Source organism: Taurulus bubalis (assembly GCF_910589615.1).
Source record: "Taurulus bubalis genome assembly, chromosome: 2".
In the NCBI taxonomy this organism is placed as follows: Eukaryota; Metazoa; Chordata; class Actinopteri; order Perciformes; family Cottidae; genus Taurulus; species Taurulus bubalis.
In genome coordinates, this window is record NC_136590.1 from 35,539,649 (window position 1) to 35,555,394 (window position 15,746).

Sequence of the window (15,746 nt, forward strand, 5' to 3'; positions counted from 1 at the left end):
AAAGTCTAATGTCCTAATTGGTCAAGCAATAGAAGCAAGATCTTCCTCACAGCTCCCATTAGCAGAACTGTTAGCCTGCCAGTTTGTCAGGGAACCAGGAGCTACTTCTAAAACCTGCTCATGGCAAGAAGCTGGATGAGCCAGAGTCAGTGAGCTGTCCTGGATAGAGCTCTCCAAACTGCCCTTCCACCCTGACCTCTGCTGACTGTCCAGCCCCTTGACACCATTCAAGTCTGAGTTCCCATTGGTCCTACCTGGGGGCTTGGCGTAACAATCTCTGTCCCTGCACCATCCCCTCCTCCCTCCCCCGCTCCCCCATTTGCTCCTTAAACAGAGTACCTCCTGGAAAGCGTGCCTGAAGTCGGGGCTGCGGCAGTAGATGAGTGGGTTGAAGGCTGAATTGGAGTATCCCAGCCAGTTGAGGAGTCTGAAGAGCAGCTTGATATCACCCAACTTGAGGAAGGACACAAGGATGTTTAGGATAAAGAAGGGTAGCCAACACAATGTGAAGGTTCCCATGATGATCCCCAGAGTTTTCACAGCCTTGTGCTCTTTCAGACATAACTTAAGACGCTTTGCAGCAGAGTGTCTTCCTTCCCCTTTTTCTGTCCTTGCTCTGTTCTCGCCAGACTTTTCCACCTTAACATTGTCTATTCCTCCGGTTTTCTTCATGTTTATTATGTCCTCTCCTGCTTCTCCTCCGACCTCAGTTCCAGACAGATTATTCATTGCCGGACTATCATCGGGATAAGTCAGCTGTGCAGTGTAATGCAAGTTATAGAAGTGCCTCTCCCTCCCCCTGATCTTCTCCAGCTGTTTCTGAGCCTCCTGGAAGACACGGGTGTACAGGACAATCATCACCACCAGCGGAAGGTAGAAGGACACGATTGAGGAGGACACCGCATACGCTGCATTGGTGTTGAAATCACAACAGTACTCATCAGCCAAGCACTTGCGCGCTTCGTCATCTTGTGACACCCACCAATTCAGATGGATGGGCAGGAAGGAGATGAGGGAGGCCACTGCCCAAACCCCGAGGACCACTGCAAAGGCCCGACCCCTGGTAAGCGGAAGGAGACAAGAGATTAAACCTATTGTTGAATAGGGCAAACGTGTGAGTGAAGACAGACAGGTGAGATATTTTGAATTAACAAAATGTTGGCTGTCCAAAAGTGTAATAATGGTGCTTTAAAAGCAACATGATAGGCTCAATTTGTTAACTAACACACTATCCTGTAGGGCCACATCCTAAATGTAAGTGTATTAAATTGCACTTTTCCAGTATGTTGCGACTCTGGCCACACCCCAACAGGTTTTGGATTTGACGGTAGATAAAACAACACCTGCTGTGATAATACTGGTTGCCGTGTGGTCCGATGTTCCGCATGCTGGAAAGCTTGAACATGTAGGGAGTTGACGCTTCCTCATACAATGGTTTGTATGGTATCTTACGAAAAAGTGCACATTTTTTGTGAGTTTTACGACATGAGTCTTAATTAATTTGAGGAAACAAAACTGGTTAAGTTTAGTAAAAGATTGTGTTTCTGTTCATAAAAGAATTAAGTGACTTCTCATTTGACACGAGGCACAGACAGAGGTCTCCTGGGTGAAAGACCTTTGTTTGTTTGACCCCTCCCCTCGCTTTATACTTCCTTGTTCATTATTACGTGAATTACACATGCATTGATGGGTTATTTGTGGGGTATCTACGAAATAATTACAACTCATTCATTTTTAGGTATTGCGACAAAAGCTGTACGAGAACAGCCTGAGAGAGAGGTGAAGCATTTTCATTTTGAATAAAAGCTTTTTTTTTTTAAATTAGACAATTGTTGTACTTCAACCCCCACACAGCAAAAACTAAATCATCTTGGTCATACCTGGTGAGTAGCGTCGGGTAGCGAAGTGGCGAGGTGATGGCAAGGTAGCGGTCCACAGCAATCACACACAGGGTTTCGATGCTGGCCGTCACAAACAGCACGTCAGTTGCTGTCCATAACTCACACATGAAGTTTCCAAACTGCCAGGTTCCCAGCAGGATGTAGCTGGAGCCAAAGGGGACCACAACCAAACCCATGATGAGGTCGGCAACAGCCAGCGAGGCAATGAAGAAGTTGGTGACAGTCTGGAGCCGCTGGAACCGCAGGATAGCGGTTATCACCAGCACGTTACCTGGACAGAATAAAACAGATTCAGAGTCATTTTCAAAGTATTTTAGTCTTCAAACTACAATCAATTCATCCAACAAACCATCAACTAACTGAAATAATGAAATGCTCTGTAACTTACCAAACACTATGGCCAGAACAAGAATACCCATTGCAACACCCAGCAGCACCAGCTCTGCATCGCTGTACTCGGATACCAGGGAGGTGTTGCTGTTCTGTGATTGGTTAGCACTCCCATGTTCCATGATCTACAGTCAGAACACACAGCTTTGTTCATCGTGGATTAAGACAGCGCAAGTGTTGTAGGTTCCTGCTCAGGTTTCAAGTCTTTCCAAATTGGAACAGAAGTTTCAGATGAAAGAACCCAATTAGTTCAAGTCCTATGCCATGACCAATGAGCTATCCTGACTTGAACTACTTAAGGTCAATGCTTCAACTAGCTACACAGGGTGGGTCTTGGCAAGAAATGCAGTGGGATTCATATACACACGAGAGAGAGAGAGAGAGAGAGAGAGAGAGAGAGAGAGAGAGAGAGAGAGAGAGAGAGAGAGAGAGAGAGAGAGAAAGAGAGAGAGAGAGAGAGAGAGGGAGGAGGGAGGACATGCAGAGAGGTTCCTGTTTACATTGGGCTTCAAGACTCTGACCTAATCCTTCCCTAGCATATGCCGCACTGGTATTTGCAAAAGAGAAGATGCAGCAACACTGGCAGAGAAAGACCAGGCAGTGCATGAACTGTCTTATTGTACCTTTTGGCTCTGGGTGAGTTTGACTTCCAGTATGTTGCAGTAAGAAGATTACATATATACAATATGTTATGTGGTATGCTGCAGCACAAAGTAACTTGCCTGCCTAAACTGGATCACGATGTATATTTTTCTCATAATGATTGGGTAGGTTAGCTGTGCATGAAGGCTTGTTTACACCAGAGTCCCAGTTTAGAGCAGACACCAGGTGGTCTCTGTGTACTACCGTTCAGTAGCTGCTTGTCATCTAAGCTGCATTCTATCTGTTTAAGTGGCTGTGTATTTATTTTCATGTTGCTCTTATACAAGGTCTTATGTTTTGTAATGCTCTGACTAGCTCCCCAGGTTGTTTGGTCCACTGGTTATTCCATGTGCATATTCACCTGGATATATATATATATATATATATATATATATATATATATATATATATATATATATATATATATATATATATATACATATATATATATATGCGTTGGCTTTATTCCAAAACAATCCCAAAACTCACACAACACATGTTGATGCCAGCTGTGAAGGTTGAGTCACATTGATTCACAATAGTTCACCCAGTTGTTCATGGTTAATGAGCAAAGTGTTGACATTTGGGATTTCTTTCAAAAAGCCAGGATGGACTATGACAAGATTATTTTTATTACAATCATTTCACAGGTGGAATAAATTGCTGCTCCTTTTTTTTGTCATCCTTCCTTTAAATGTCTCAACATATTTTCCTATAACATAGAGGTGCCAGAGTGTGGTGCAAGTGATGGATCTGTTAGAAAGTTGAGTGCAAACTCATTTTAAAAATCAATCTTTCATTACTGATGCTTTGAAGGCTGTTTCATTTGTAATGAATAAAGCACGGCCCGGTCTCTCCCTGACAGATGATAATGCACCGCACTCAATCCAATACTAGGTTATTTATAACCAAAGGAACAACTTTTTTATTCATGTTTGTAAAATGTGAACTGCACTTGTGGCTTTCTTCATGAAGCTTGAAGATTACCCTGCCACCTTTTATACTGATGACCCTTGATGGTGCTTGTGACCGTTCACATTGAACAGATCGATAATCTAAGCGGCTGGAACACATATTCAAGCTTGCAAAAAAGGCTCTGGTCACTCTGCTCTACCGCCTTTGATCAGCCACACACACACACACACACACACACACACACACACACACACACACACACACACACACACACACCTACACACACACACACACACACACACACACACACAGGAACTCTCTGAGGCATATAATCAAATGCAAAAGATTTACTGACATAAATATCGCAATATTTAGGCAGAGATAGCTTGGTAGTGTTGATTGTACTGAGCACTGAAACACACAAAAATGCAGAACACCCAGCTTTTAAAGTAAGATTAACTTATGACAGAGATGTCTTTGTACGCTTTGAGAAAAGTACACATGCTCTAACAACTGAGCCACAAAACCTGTTGCTGTCCTGATCAAATAAACCATATACAAGATGAAAGCTAGTTTAACTAAAGAAACTAAACATTTCAGCTAAATTAGATTTGGTCAGAGGTCTTATTTTTGTGGTGGGGGTTAGGGGTTAGGGTTAATTGTGAAAATCTGCTCCTTTTATAGTGATAAAACTATATAATATGTTTTAGTAACTCCAGAAAAACTTGTTGATTTTGTATTTTTATTTCATTGAGCTGACCCCTCACCAGTGGGATAATTTAATAATTCTGAAACGTCTGAAACAGTAAAAACTAAGATAGCCGTGGTGTCATCACGAGTAGATGTTTTAATAAACATATGCATGCATCTATGTACAAACACCAGACTTGACATTCCAGTTAGTTTCCCTACCTCCAGGCTCCGTCCTGCGCTGTACAATCCAATGATTTGATCATCCAAATGCCTTTAAATCCACAACACAAAGTCTCATCATAATGTGTTTGTCAGGAGCTTCTGGTCTCTCCTTCTCTACTGCTGAGTTTTGAGTGTCTGGTTTTGTGTGTGACACACACACACACACACACACACACATACACACACACACACACACACACACACACACACACACACACACACACACACACACACACACACACACACACACTGCCCCGCTCTCGCTTTCCCATACATGTAAACACACTCTTTCAGCCCTCGACCACACTTGCCCTTTTGAAGCAGCTGAGCCCGTCACCCTTTTTTATAAGCAAGCCCCCATGACATCACAGCTAGACAGTAGCCTATCAGACGACGAGGAATAGCTTTTAGTGTATGCTGCACGTCTGCAATGGACTCACAGCTCGACAGCACTCATTAGTGAGAAATACTAGTTTTTTAACCTTTAATTTATTCAGGGAAGGACTTTTTCAGCACCACCCTACTTTACATTCACACATTAGAGCTGCAGTACTAAACCACAGCCTTCAGTTTTGGGCTGCTGGGTGGTTGTACTGCTGCAGTTGAGCATTAAAACACAATAACAACCTTCAACCTGAATGCTGTATACTACAGTGTATTCTCATATGCTTCCTTATCTCTTATTATTGCATTAAAAAGACACTGTTGCAAGTGCAGTTGCAGTTGAGCCAACTAAAACAACTTTGGGTTGGGTCAAGGTTGTAGTTGGGGTAAATTGAGACAATATAGTAAACACAATACTTCCTCTTGTATGTTGAATCGAGGTTAGAGGACACCACAAGACACAGGACGTTCAGTAACATGACTTCTGCTCAGCTCAGACAGCTGAACATCTATTTGCCAATCTACTTGCAGCTTAAGCTTAAATGGAATTTAACTGACTGTACTGAATCATGCTTCACAGTGTTCCTGTATTATTATGTTTTATATTTAAACAAAAATGTTGAGTATCTGAGTTATATTTTGAATTGAGCTAAAGTTTTTCATGTGTTATTGAACACACAGCTGATGATAAACTGCAGCAATTTAACGGCATCCAACCATCTCATCACAATGCGTTCATCCTGGCTGCATGCCGGATCAATACTCATCTATATTGATAACGTTAGGCATGTTCGTTTGAGTTCAACGCAAGTTCACAAGTGAGATTGAGCACAACTTTATATAAGTAATGTTCGAGGAGATAAGTCATAGTATAATTACACAGGATACCATCTGCCATTTATGTGATGTATCATCTTTTTTTTTACTTTGCCAAACGTCCGGCTGAATTGCTTCAGTGAGTCTTCATTTTAAGAAAGAAAGCACACTTAGATGATGTCCTGCGCGTTTTGTTGTTGTTGATGTCACCTCAGTCACACTTTGTGCTTTGCAGTAAACGCTTTAACCACAGTCAGAGCTTCTATATTTTGATAAACATGTATTTACTTTTCATGATGCATTTATTGCAGCAAGTTTGTAAAGAAGCCCAGAGCAGCATCCATGTGGCCAAAATGACTGATTAGAGACAACGCTCTGTGTGACCATTTGAACACCGTGATTCATCTAGAAAAAAGCAACTCAGCTCGTGCAAGTGCAAGCTGCAAGTGCAAGCTGCTATCATCCTGCTGAGCAAGCAAGCAGTTTATTCACAGGGCTTCATGTTCACATGAGGAAACCACATGAAGACAGAAAGTGGTGGCATGATTGGTGAGATATTACCATCAAAATGACTTCTGCATCTTGATCCAACCTCTCACTGAAACAATTTGCTAGCAAGACAAATAGGGAAATTCCAGAGAGTAATGCACTGTTCTTCATACACACAGTTAAATATAGTTGAATATGCCAAATGTTGACGTCCTTGAAGAAAATTAAAATCAACACCAAGCTACTTTCCCATCTAACAGTACACTCAAGTTTTTTTTCTCGCCCATAACTCATCTCAGTAAAATCACGCGGCCTCGACTCCCACTAACTTATTTAGCACACAGTCAACTTAAAGAAAAAACAAGCGTTAAATATCTCGGATCCTGCGGTCATATTGAAGATAGAAGGTGGAATAAGAGGAAGAGGTGGAGAAGGCGATTCACTTCACAAGGTTATTTGGATGTTATCAAAGTTAGCAGTTCCCTGTTATGTCCTTGTGTGTTGAGTTAATATTATATTGACAGATTGTTTTTTTCATACCGTTTCTTGGTATTCACTGCACGTTGCTGTCATGTAATCAAACCCTTTCAGAGAACTTTAGCTAATAAAGAAGTTTCCTTGTGCTGCTTGGAGGATACAATGTGATGAAGTTATCTTACTGTCACATTACCAGCGTGTCGAGTAATTGGATTTCCCTAACCTCGGGATTGCATTTCTCAGCAACAAACTAAATAAAATCAGCTGACAATAGCTTGGTCATTTGCATTCAACATAAAGGCTCTGTTCACTTATGTTATATCATTTGCTACAGTATGCTAATTGAATTGAGATTTTATGAATGAATCAAAAGTCCGACATACGATGTGATCCTACATTGTGTACATAGGTTAAAGGCCTAATAATAATAATAATAATAATAATACATTTTATTTATATAGTGCTTTTCAAAATACTCAAAGACACTTTACAAACCTAAAAATCATCATAAAAGAGCTATACATAAAAACATAGAACACACAATCACACATTCAAAGAGGTGGGTTTTGATTTGAGATTTTAATAAAGAAAGCTCAGAGCAGTCTCGGATGAGAGTTTGGGGAGAGAGTTCCAGAGGGAGGGGCCATCTATGGAGAAAGACTCTGTCACCGACTGTACTTTAACAATTGTAGAAGATTAGTTCAAATAAAACGGTTTGTCGGATGTGTCGTGTTTTCTCCCGCCAGTGAGGGAAAACTTGCTTATTAACAAGCTGAAGCCAATAAGAGCTGCTGATGGCTCACTTAGATAAACAGAACTGATGTAAGATTTGTTTTGCTTGTCTACTATCACTATACACACAATTTAATGTTTTATTTTGATGCCATTGTCCATGTTCTACAGATGTCTGCCACTGCACTCCACGTTGAATCCAATTTGATTGAGTGCAAACAAACTTAATTTACCACACCTAATATCTTATATGCTTTCTCTGTTATTACAATTTTTAGGCACTTCATTGGTCCCTGCCCTGAGAGGGGCACAAAGGCCAGGCAAGGGAAGGTGGTGTCCAAGAAGACAGCTAAAGTGGTCCAGATAAAGGAAGCAGCTGTGAATCCCCATGTTGTCCTGGACTTTGAGTGGGGCGATAAGAAGGCCACGTCACACCTCCACTCCTCGTACAGGAGGAAGCAAGAGGAATACACTGCAACCAGATGTTTCTGTTGTCATTTTTAGCTAACAAGTCTCAAAATTGTGTCAATTCAGTATATTTCAATAATTGTCTCAATTGGTTGTTGAGAACCTGTTTGACATTATCCATTGGTCTGTTCTGATTGTATTTGACAAGAAGTTCATAACTTCAAACGCTGAATATGTTTGATGCAGTGGCTTTAATAAATGTAATTTTGTAGGGCTATCTCTTATTATATTTCAAGATAAAAGCTTGGCACTTTCTCTAAAGCCCATGTTGCATTGTAAACAAACTTATAATGCATTATAATCTTATTGCACTGTAAAATTATTGTTATAATTTTCACAATGCTTTATAACAGCAATCACAAGACATTAAAAACGTTTAATAATGACTTACAAAGTCAAGTTTCATAATACTTCTCAATTGCAAGAACCATATTTGTCATACCTTATACATTTTTTAATAATGAATTATAGTCACTGTTATAATGTATTGTAATGTGTTTAGAATACACTCTAATTCGTACATTGTTTGCTTTAAGTATAGGGACAAATGTTTTTGGAACATTTTGTCTGTTGTTCTTACATAGATTTAATTATATTTATTCACTTTACTTAAAAAAAAAAAAATATTATTTATAATGTGATATTTTACAATTTATGTTATTCAAAATTGCTTTATAGTATGCTATGATTATTGTGATAAAGCAATGTAAATATTTAATGCATTTCGCAGTATTAAATTGGTCAAGGAGATTACAGTAGGAACACTTAAATAACAGTATAATGGTTTTTTGATACAGCTCAGTACTGTAATGTTTACAGTATTACACTGTTGTTGTAGATTACAGTAGGTACACTGTATAATTACAGTTGAATGCTGGATGTTGTAGCTGCCAGTAGTTTACTGTAATTTAACAGGGGAATTTGTTACATTATACTTTCATCTTGGTATGGGTCGGTGTGGCCATATCCTCCTGTCTGTTTAGCGCCAACACATTCCTCTTCCCACCTTTTCCTGTCCTTGCCCTATACCTTCCTCTTTCTCCCTCCACATCCTAGCCCCTAGATATGCTGCTATAGGCCTAGACTGCTGGAGGACATCTTAGGATACACTGCACTCCTCCTCTCCTTCCCTCCCTTTTTTGATCCTTCTCTCCTCTTTACCTCTTCTTTCTCTCCTTCTGGGTAAATGATTGTCTCTTCAATGCATATTACTAACTCTACTTTCTTTTTCCATGGATTCGTGGCTGCCTGGAACCAGGGCGGAGGACCCTGGTCCTCCCCCTGGCCCTGCTGATGCAACCATGGCCCTGCTGATGCAACTGGCCTGGAACCGGTCCTGCCTACTGCCATGGCCCTGCTGATGGAACCGGCCGGGAACCAGGCCTGCCAGCTGCCATGGCCCTGCTTTCTCCTCCCACTGCCCCTGGGATGCCCCTCCTCTCTACCTCCTTCTGCTTAATGGATCATGGCTATCTGGATCATGGACCATGCCTATTACTCATTATATGAAAAATTGAATGTGCTGTAACTCCGTTACGTTATTCATTCTGGCCACATGACATCTATTGCTTCTGTCCATCCGGGGAGAGGGATCCTCCTCTGTTGCTCTCCCTCAGGTTTCTTCCCCTTTTTTCCCTGTGAAAGGGTTTTTACTATCTTTATTGGGGGAGTTTTTCCTGATCCGATGTGAGGTCCCGGGATAGGGATGTCATGTGTACAGATTGTAAAGCCCTCCGAGGCAAACTTGTATTTGTGATGTTGGGCTATATAAAATAAACTGAATTGAATTGAATCCTCCTCTCCCTGTCACACCTTAACTCCTTATATCCATCCCTTTACAGCATAGCTCTGCGCCCGATACAGAACCCATTCGGGTCTATAATCTGATGTCTCAAAGTCGATACTTGTCAGCTGTTCTACCTGCTCTCACCTCAACTGACCTCAACTCTCCACCATCCAAACTCATGACTTTGTATGTAGAAACTTTTACAGAGTTCTGACATACGTTGGCATCTTTAATTCTGCTAATTTTGCAACACATATTCCATTTTGATTTTGATCAGTATAATGGAGAAATGTTTTTTAATGAGCGTAGATCATCAAGTTACAAAATGCTTACACTGCAAAACAGCCCGACACAATATCACTTCTCGCAATAGAACATATGCTAATACTGTTTGTTTTTTAATCTATTGTCCTGTTACTGAACTGACTTTGAATAAAAAAACAACAATAACAACTTTATTTTTGAACAAGAAAACATTGTCGTTGACATTAAGAGCAATATTTTTACACTTAAAAATTCCCCTCCAGCATTTTTCACAGCCAAGTCTTTGATTATCAGTCAAGGAAAATTAACAGCGGTAACAGTGAAAGGAGATTTTGAGATTGTGTGAATCTGTCTCACGGTCCTTTTTGTGAGATTCCTCTTCTAATCTTCTCTGTTACTTTCCACTAAATCCAATATCCAGTGAAGCTAAAAAGCTTTAAAACCTCTTCATAAAACCAGACTGCCTGCCTCTGTATTGAGTGGCTTCTTCAAGTGGTGGGACCGATCTATAACGCAGCTACGTATGTGAATCATGTGGGTGAAATTTACTAATATGCCACATGATAAAATGCATTTTTCAGCTGTAGTATTACAGCACACATTTGTTCATGCTATCGTTGCCAGGACATGTTACAGAGCAGAACCAATTATCTGTAAAACCACATTGGCTTTTATCTTACACAATTTGACTGACATCATTCATGCACACTGCACCAAGAAAGACATAAGAAGCAGAAATAATCAACAGCAATTATTTCTTTCATTTGCAGTGAGTGAACATCCATAAGAAAAACGGAAACATTCCCCGCCTCATATGTGTTCTTGGTATTACCTATTTGTTCTGCTAAAAGATGCTTGGTCTGGACAGTATATCCTGTATGTGCATCTGGACCAAATAGACCACATTTTACTGTTTCCTGCTGCTGTAATAACCTACACCAACTAGTCTGGATTTTAGCCCCATATCTTTCCTGCACCAATATCCGACAACGGCTGCATGGACTACCGTGTTCTGGGAAAATACCATGACCAAAATAACATCGTGAAAAAAGAGTCGACAATAATCAAATTAAGATTTGTGCAATATTCCAAGTTTTGTTGTAAAATTGATTGGCATCAGAGTTTCATTGGGTTTTTCTTTCACATACGCTCTACCACATTTTTCAGAATATGCAGGACAGATGCCAAAAAGGTAGCTGAAGAAAAGTTTGAATACTGAATTAAACTACGAGGTTGTACTGTGACGTACTGTGTGATGTACTACAGAGGAGCTGCCTTCAGCCATTCATCAGGCTTTGCTTCACTCTGTAGCACATAACATGGAATATGAGTGGAATGGTTCTGAAGTAAATCCAAACACAACATACCGCATACAATATATATATTGTTCACTATCTCCTGCTCAGCCTCACTCCTCCTATACCATGTTTATGTATACAGCCCCCGGCCCCACTTCTGCCTGGCTGAGAAAACTGTTTTGACAGATGTGATGACTGGAAGAGTCAAACAACGTGGCGAAAAACATTCATCATAGCAAGAAAATTGGACGATGACCCTTCTCTGGATCACAGTTGTTTTCAGTTGCTATGTCCGCCAGTAGACTCGGTCAAGTGTGAGCATACGTGAGTGAGTGTGCACCTCCGTGTCTGTCCACGGCTACTCTCGCGTTCTGCTGGGGCAAACTGCGAATTATCTTCCGGTGGCCAGTTATGGCCAGATGCTCAAAGAGCTTGAGCATCCGGCCAATTTGGTTACTCAAAACACATTTTATTGCCTGTGTACTGCCATTGACGGCCTGCTGACTCCTCACTCTCCGGGGGACGGTTAAGAGTATAGTACACAGCTGGGATAACAGTGATAACACAGCTGAGTGCATCTACGTCCCCCAGAGACACAGTGAGGGGTGGGAGGTACACTTTTATTGTTTTGGTCAGTGTGTTTGGCTAACAGTGAGTTTCACTATGTTTTTGACAAGAAGAAATGTCTTTTACAATACCCATTGGTGTATAGACAGGGGTTTAGCAAATTGTGGGTCGTATTCAATCACAGAGCAGTGGTCATTGCTAACACACCTGCTGAAGTCGGCACTCTACTGAGTACACATTTCTACACACGTGTTTCTTTCATAAATATAAAATGGCATGACTATGGTGTGTGTGTGTGTGTGTGTGTGTGTGTGTGTGTGTGTGTGTGTGTGTGTGTGTGTGTGTGTGTTGATAGGTCAGGAGAGGTGAAATGAAAGCCCAACCTCTCCCAGATCATGGATGAGGCACATAATACACCCTCTTTCTGCCAGTCAGCACCTTTCCTTTCCTTCCCCGCTCTGTCTGTCATCATCGTCACTCCCACTCTTCCTGTCTTTCCATCAGTGAACCTCTCTCCTTTTCTCTCCTCCCTCATCGCTCTCTCCTCTTTGAGCCCGTCTCTCCCCATCCACCGCCTCTCTCATCACTGCATCTCTACTTCCTTTCTTTGGTTGTTTCCTCATTGAGTAGCTCCTATACTCTGCTGCTCATCTTTCATCTCTACTTATTTTCCTAGTTCACCTGGCGCTTTTACCCACTTCCCTTTCCCCCACTTGTGTCATTTGTCATCCCCTTTAAAACACTATTTCCAAACAATTCTCAACAGTTTTCACCTCTTCAATATCAGCAGATGCATCAAGCGTTCATGAATTACACCAATAAGCATCTCAACAGCTTTGGATGTGGATCTTTTACACAGAGAAAACATTTATTCTGTATTTATTCTTACTAGAAACCTAAAGTCAGATTCAACATCGTTCACCCCTCCATATATCATAGTTTAATTCGGCTAACTCACTCGTTTTAATGAAAAATATATGTTCAAACTATTTTTTAGGTGCATTGGAAAAACCAAGATATAAATTGCATTAGTCTACCATAACATGTATTTTTTCCAAAAATGTATTTGCATTTTGTATTCTTTTTTTCATGGGCTGATAAATAGAGATGAGACACCTCTGCTGTTCAGGGTCATATTGACCCGCTCACAAAAAATCAAGCTAAATGAGTCATAGGATTCATATTGAAAGTAAACTTTATTTATGTTTATTTATAGTGTTAAAAAATCTACATTGACCTCAAGATGGTCTTCATCTTCAGACACTTACTCTTCTATGTCATTGTTGTGATCAAGGATGTACTCCAGAGCCTTCAGGGCCATCATCCTTTTGTTTTTGTTTTTTCATTTGAGTTTGTCCCTTTATGGTCAAATGGTCAAACTTGGGTCAGATATAGTATTTCCATTCATAGGTTACGTTAATGTATAGCTTTAGTGCTGGAACAAACCAATATGTAATTTAACTGTTACTTTAAACTCAACTGATAGTACCTTACAAACACAGTCACGCAAGAACCATTTAAGCTTTAGTTCAGTCAGTTATGGTACTCTCCTAATTGTCCTTACAGTGACTGGGATTTTGCCTTTCGAAAAACATGCTTAAAACAAAATATACAAACTGGAAAAAATGAACAGCCAACTCATTTGAGTGTCTTTTAGTTAGTAGGCGTCCGCACAGTATTTTGAGTTGTGAGAAATACCGCTCTCATCTGTCCTGAGTTGATTTTGTTGTCTCTGTGACTTTGCAGATAAAGGATCAGTGTGATTCTCATAGTGTTATCACAGTCAACAAAGACTGACTGAGATTATTTTGTGTCTTCCAATGTGAAAGATGACACCATTGGTTTAGTGGAATAACACACAACAACATGTGCTTTGGCTGAATGATGGTTGAGATAATCACCATCTGATATGGTGATGAATACACACTAAGAGAAAGCCCTGAGGTGATTTTACCATGACGTTTTGTGAGAGAGAAGAAAATCCTGAATACTTGCACTTTTGTGTTTTCATGCAATGTATTTTGGGACAAGGTGGGAGGCAAGGTATTCATAAATCGTCTATCTCAAGATAAGTTGTGTTTAATCTTTTATTTAGAGAAAGAACAAGAACATTGTGTGTTTTATCAGATATACTTTTATCTACAGTTATAAATCTTGTGTTTTTGGGAAGGGCAATGTGACCTTTGACCTCGAGATTCTGATTTTTTAACAATAACGGTGACTCTTAAGGTTACAAAGTTACAAGGTTACAAGGTTCATTTATTGTAATTGTGCAACAGCGTTGGGCAATCAAATGCAGTTTGTACCAGGACTGTTGACACTTAAACTAGGATTTTTTTTTTGTCTGCAAATAGGAAGAGAGACTCCTCAATGTGACTGTATATACCGGTACAGTACATACTTGTGTCTCCATACTGTCATAAACACACACTGGCAAAATCCAGTCTTACGGCCTTTACATTTAGGGGTGTGATGAATAAACGACACAAAATTATAGTAAAACACTTTTTCTATAAGGCCGACTAGACTTTCACAGGCAGAGGACCAACTACCTTCAGGTTTCTGGGATCTACAATCTCCCAGGACCTGAAGTGGGCCTCCAACATCAACACCATCCGGAGAAAGGCCCAGCAGACACAACCGACCTCAGGAGCTGCTGATCCTGTTATACTCAGCCATCATCCAGTCTGTCTGTTCTCTGTTCTTCCATCACTGTGGGGTTTGGATCGGCCACCAAACAAGACAGAGACAGACTACAATGAATAGTCAAGTCTGCAGAGAGAACTATTGGTTCCAGCCTGCCCTCCATCCTGGACTTGTGCACCTCCAGAGTCAGAAAGCGAGCTGGAAAGATCACTGCAGACCCCTCACACTCTGGACACAAGCTGTTCCAACTCCTCCCCTCTGGTTGGTGCTACAGAGCACTGTATGCCAAAACCACCAGACACAGGAACAGCTTCTTTCCACTGGCCGTCACTCTGATGAACAGTTAATCAGACACCTCCATCTGCTTTACTTGCACTACTCTGACTACTGTTGTCTTTAATTGTCTTTTTGTCTCTGTTGTATTTAGTGTCTTTTTTATATTTATCTTGTGTATTGTATATTGTGTATTGTGTATATATATCAGTGGTGGGCTGTCAGGGCCTGCTAAGCCTTCTCTGCTGACCTAAACAGAATCACGAAGTTATAGCTATTTTATATATATATATATATATATATATATATATATATATATATATATATATATATATATATATATATATATATATATATATATATATTTCTAATTTTAATAATAATTAAAAGTGATATCTATTTTATAATTTAATTTTTTTTCACAAAGTATTATCATAATTTTTTCCCTATTAGCTTATTTTCTGGGTGCGCCGCGCCCAGCTTGCGCAGGTAGAAAGTCCACGGCCCGCCACTGATGTATATAAGTAGGAAGAGCTATGTGAAACCGGAGTCAAATTCCATGTATGTGCAAACATATGTGGCCAATAAAGCTGATTCTGATTCTGGATCGTATTGACGCGGGGCAAAAGGTGATTGGTTGATTTGGGGTCTGACAGGTGAGAAAAATCGCCTTTTTTCAGACAAAGATTATGTTGATGTTTCACTGTGTAGTATTCACGTTCTCTGTAAAAGTACTCATAACAAAACAACAGGTCAAAAAATATATAATGGCGTGCAATTTAA

The 15,746-nt window shown here is 40.3% G+C and overlaps 1 protein-coding gene across 1 annotated transcript; it reads right to left on the reverse strand.

The window, feature by feature from the left end:
• Positions 1-21: 21 nt before the first annotated feature.
• adrb2b (adrenoceptor beta 2, surface b) lies at positions 22-2,413 on the reverse strand (the record flags this gene model as incomplete). Its single annotated transcript, XM_079237871.1, has 3 exons — positions 22-1,060; positions 1,881-2,172; positions 2,290-2,413. The coding sequence occupies 3 exons, from the start codon at positions 2,411-2,413 to the stop codon at positions 22-24; spliced, it is 1,455 nt and encodes a 484-aa protein (XP_079093997.1).
• Positions 2,414-15,746: the final 13,333 nt, after the last annotated feature.